This window comes from Quercus lobata, chromosome 7, assembly GCF_001633185.2.
Source record: "Quercus lobata isolate SW786 chromosome 7, ValleyOak3.0 Primary Assembly, whole genome shotgun sequence".
In the NCBI taxonomy this organism is placed as follows: domain Eukaryota; kingdom Viridiplantae; phylum Streptophyta; class Magnoliopsida; order Fagales; family Fagaceae; genus Quercus; species Quercus lobata.
The window spans coordinates 27771399-27773947 of NC_044910.1; the positions used below are offsets into that span (position 1 = coordinate 27771399).

Consider the following 2549-nt stretch of genomic DNA (forward strand, 5'->3'; position numbering starts at 1 on the left):
AAAAAAAAAAAAAAAAAAACCCTGTTGAGGTTTGAACTCAATAATGTGAAAATGTGATCCTATTCCATTTTATTAGAGTTTGGAGCAGCCTCAAAGTCATTGACAGGTCAAAACCCTAGCCCTAATTCTTGGCCTCCTCATTGTAATTAACGATGACGCTTCATGGATCTAGCTTCTGCTACAATGTGAGTTCTGCTTCTCCCCCGTTAATCCTTTACTTTGCTTTTGAATAGTGCATTTTTAGGTGCTGATAGTGATAAATTGAAGTTAGAAACTATAAGAAGCTAAATTTAGTGTTTTTCTGAAGGTATACTTATCTGGGTTTTAAACCCAAATTCAAAAAGGTTTCTGTTCTCGTTGAGCTCATCTTAGGACACATGTTGAAGTTAGAAACTATAAGAAGCTAAATTTAGTGTCTTTCTGAAGGTATGCTTATCTGGGTATTAAACCCAAATACAAAAAGGTTTAGGTTTAAGGTAAAACTGTAGCATATCTTAGAATTTTTGGGTTTAGAGCTTCGGTCTACGAAAAACCCACTTTTTAATTTTTCAATTTTTGTTGCAGTAGCTTTTGGGAATCTTAATTTGTTATCTGGGTTTTAGAAAATATGAGACAGAAAAATTAGAAGAAGAAGAAAAAAAAAAAAAAAAAAAAAAGGAGACGAGGTAGAAAATGCTTAAACTTGTAGAATTATTTTAAAAACAAAGTCATTTTTGATGACTTGTCAAGTACTACCTTAGTTGAGGTTGAAAGTGATGAGTAGTAGTGGTGAAAGTTGAGCGGTTATTGAGAAAAATTTACTTTTCGTTGTACTTATTATACTGCAAATCAATGCTTAGCTTTATTTGATATTGGAATTAGATAATTGGCACCTGTGTTTCCAATCGAGAAGTGTAGGGTTCAAATTCCCCCTCCCCCATTGTAACCACTGGAATTTATCAAGGGAAAAAAATGATAAACTAATCATTAATGAAATGAGTCACATTTTATTCATTTGAAGAAAGATTTGTAAGACAATTTCAGTCCAAACCTTCTGTCTCTGAGTTTATGCTGTTCATAGGTCTTTTATGAGTTTATTTAAGTTATATTTATCTATCTTAATCTTTACTTTTATAGGGAAATGTTTCTAATATCAGGGCAGTTTGTAGCTTGCCATGTTCATTTGTCAATAGTTTTGCACCACTACACCGTCTTTCAACACCTTCCTTGAAGCAATATGATTTTGTTCCAGCTAAAGGCTTTGGAAGAGGACATAAAATCCATTTTTCGCCTGATCATTGTCACTTCAGCTTGCAAACTGGAAGATCCAGTGAGTCCTAGGCTTTGCCACAATTTTTTTTTTTTTTCGGTGCCCCTTTTAACTTATACTTATAATTAATTGTTACACCATCAGGTGTAATCACAATTTTATGTCCATTGACCATCTATGGGACATGGTTTTTCTGTCTAATTATATTCCAATTTTCTATTATCATGCCTATGTTTTAAGCACTTCTAATTCTGTGTAACTAGTGCAGAACTCTTTCAACAAGTTTCCATTTTGCCCACATTGAGACCATGTCAAGTAACAAGTGAGGACTCGAAGGACCCCTTAAGTAGTGAAAGCATTATAATGGATGAGCAGACCTTAGAGCGGGACCTACAGATTGCCATTTCAGAAGAAAACTATGTTGAAGCAGCAAAAATTAGGGATAGCCTTAAAAATCTCCATGAGGATAGCCAGACTTCAGTATTGCTAGCAAATGCTCGATTTTACGACTCATTCAGGACTGGGGATTTAGCTACCATGCAAGCTCTTTGGGCTAAGGGGGATGAGGTCTGTATTGTGCACCCTGGTGTCTCTGGGATATCTGGTTATGATGATGTAATGGAAAGCTGGGAGTTTGTGTGGGCGGACTATGATTTCCCGCTAGAGATTCAGCTGAAAGATCTTAGGGTTCATGTTAAAGGGGATGTGGGGTATGTTACGTGCAGGGAGTTTGTTAAAACCGAAGGTAGCAAATGGGGGGTACAGTTTGCAACAAATGTATTTGAGAGGATTGATGGTCAATGGTTTATCTGTATTCACCATGCCTCGCCTATTGATTTATGAGATCAATTAATATAATTCATGATATATAATAAATTCTCTTTCATTGCATTTTGCAGTTTTGCTTGTATTTCTAATTGTGCGCTCTCCCACCTTGCCTCTCTAGGGGTTGAGAAGCTTGGTCCCTCCACTCTTGACAATTAATTACAACACAACAATAAAGCTTTAGTCCCAAATAAGTTAAGAGTCAAGGTAGTGCCGGCTATGTATATTTTCCTTGTCGCCATTCTATTTTATCCAAAGTTATGTTCTCTATTACCTCTATCATTGACATGTTATTTTTTAGGGTTCTTATTAATGTTATTTTTGATCTATTTCTACCTTTCTTTGCTCCCTCAACTTGAATTAAAAAAAAAAAAAAAAAACCTTACTCTCTATCAGTGGTGCATTATTTGCTCTCATGACAAAAATAACTCAAGCAACTCTTACTCATGTTTTCATTAATAGAGGCCACCCATAT

The 2549-nt window shown here is 35.3% G+C and overlaps 1 protein-coding gene across 1 annotated transcript; it reads left to right on the forward strand.

Moving 5' to 3' along the window:
* LOC115952744 lies at positions 1 to 2144 on the forward strand. The gene is made up of 3 exons (XM_031069978.1): positions 1 to 185; positions 1117 to 1309; positions 1518 to 2144. Exons 1-3 carry the CDS (start codon positions 153 to 155, stop codon positions 2090 to 2092), a joined length of 801 nt encoding a protein of 266 aa, XP_030925838.1. The 5' UTR covers positions 1 to 152; the 3' UTR covers positions 2093 to 2144.
* The last annotated feature ends 405 nt before the right edge of the window (positions 2145 to 2549 follow it).

Coding starts and splice junctions, on each gene's coding strand:
- LOC115952744 (XM_031069978.1), top strand. CDS start 153: ATGACGCTTCATGGATCTAGCTTCTGCTACAAT. Junction 186..1,116: donor GATCTAGCTTCTGCTACAAT/GTGAGTTCTGCT, acceptor TTACTTTTATAG/GGAAATGTTTCTAATATCAG. Junction 1,310..1,517: donor CTTGCAAACTGGAAGATCCA/GTGAGTCCTAGG, acceptor TAACTAGTGCAG/AACTCTTTCAACAAGTTTCC.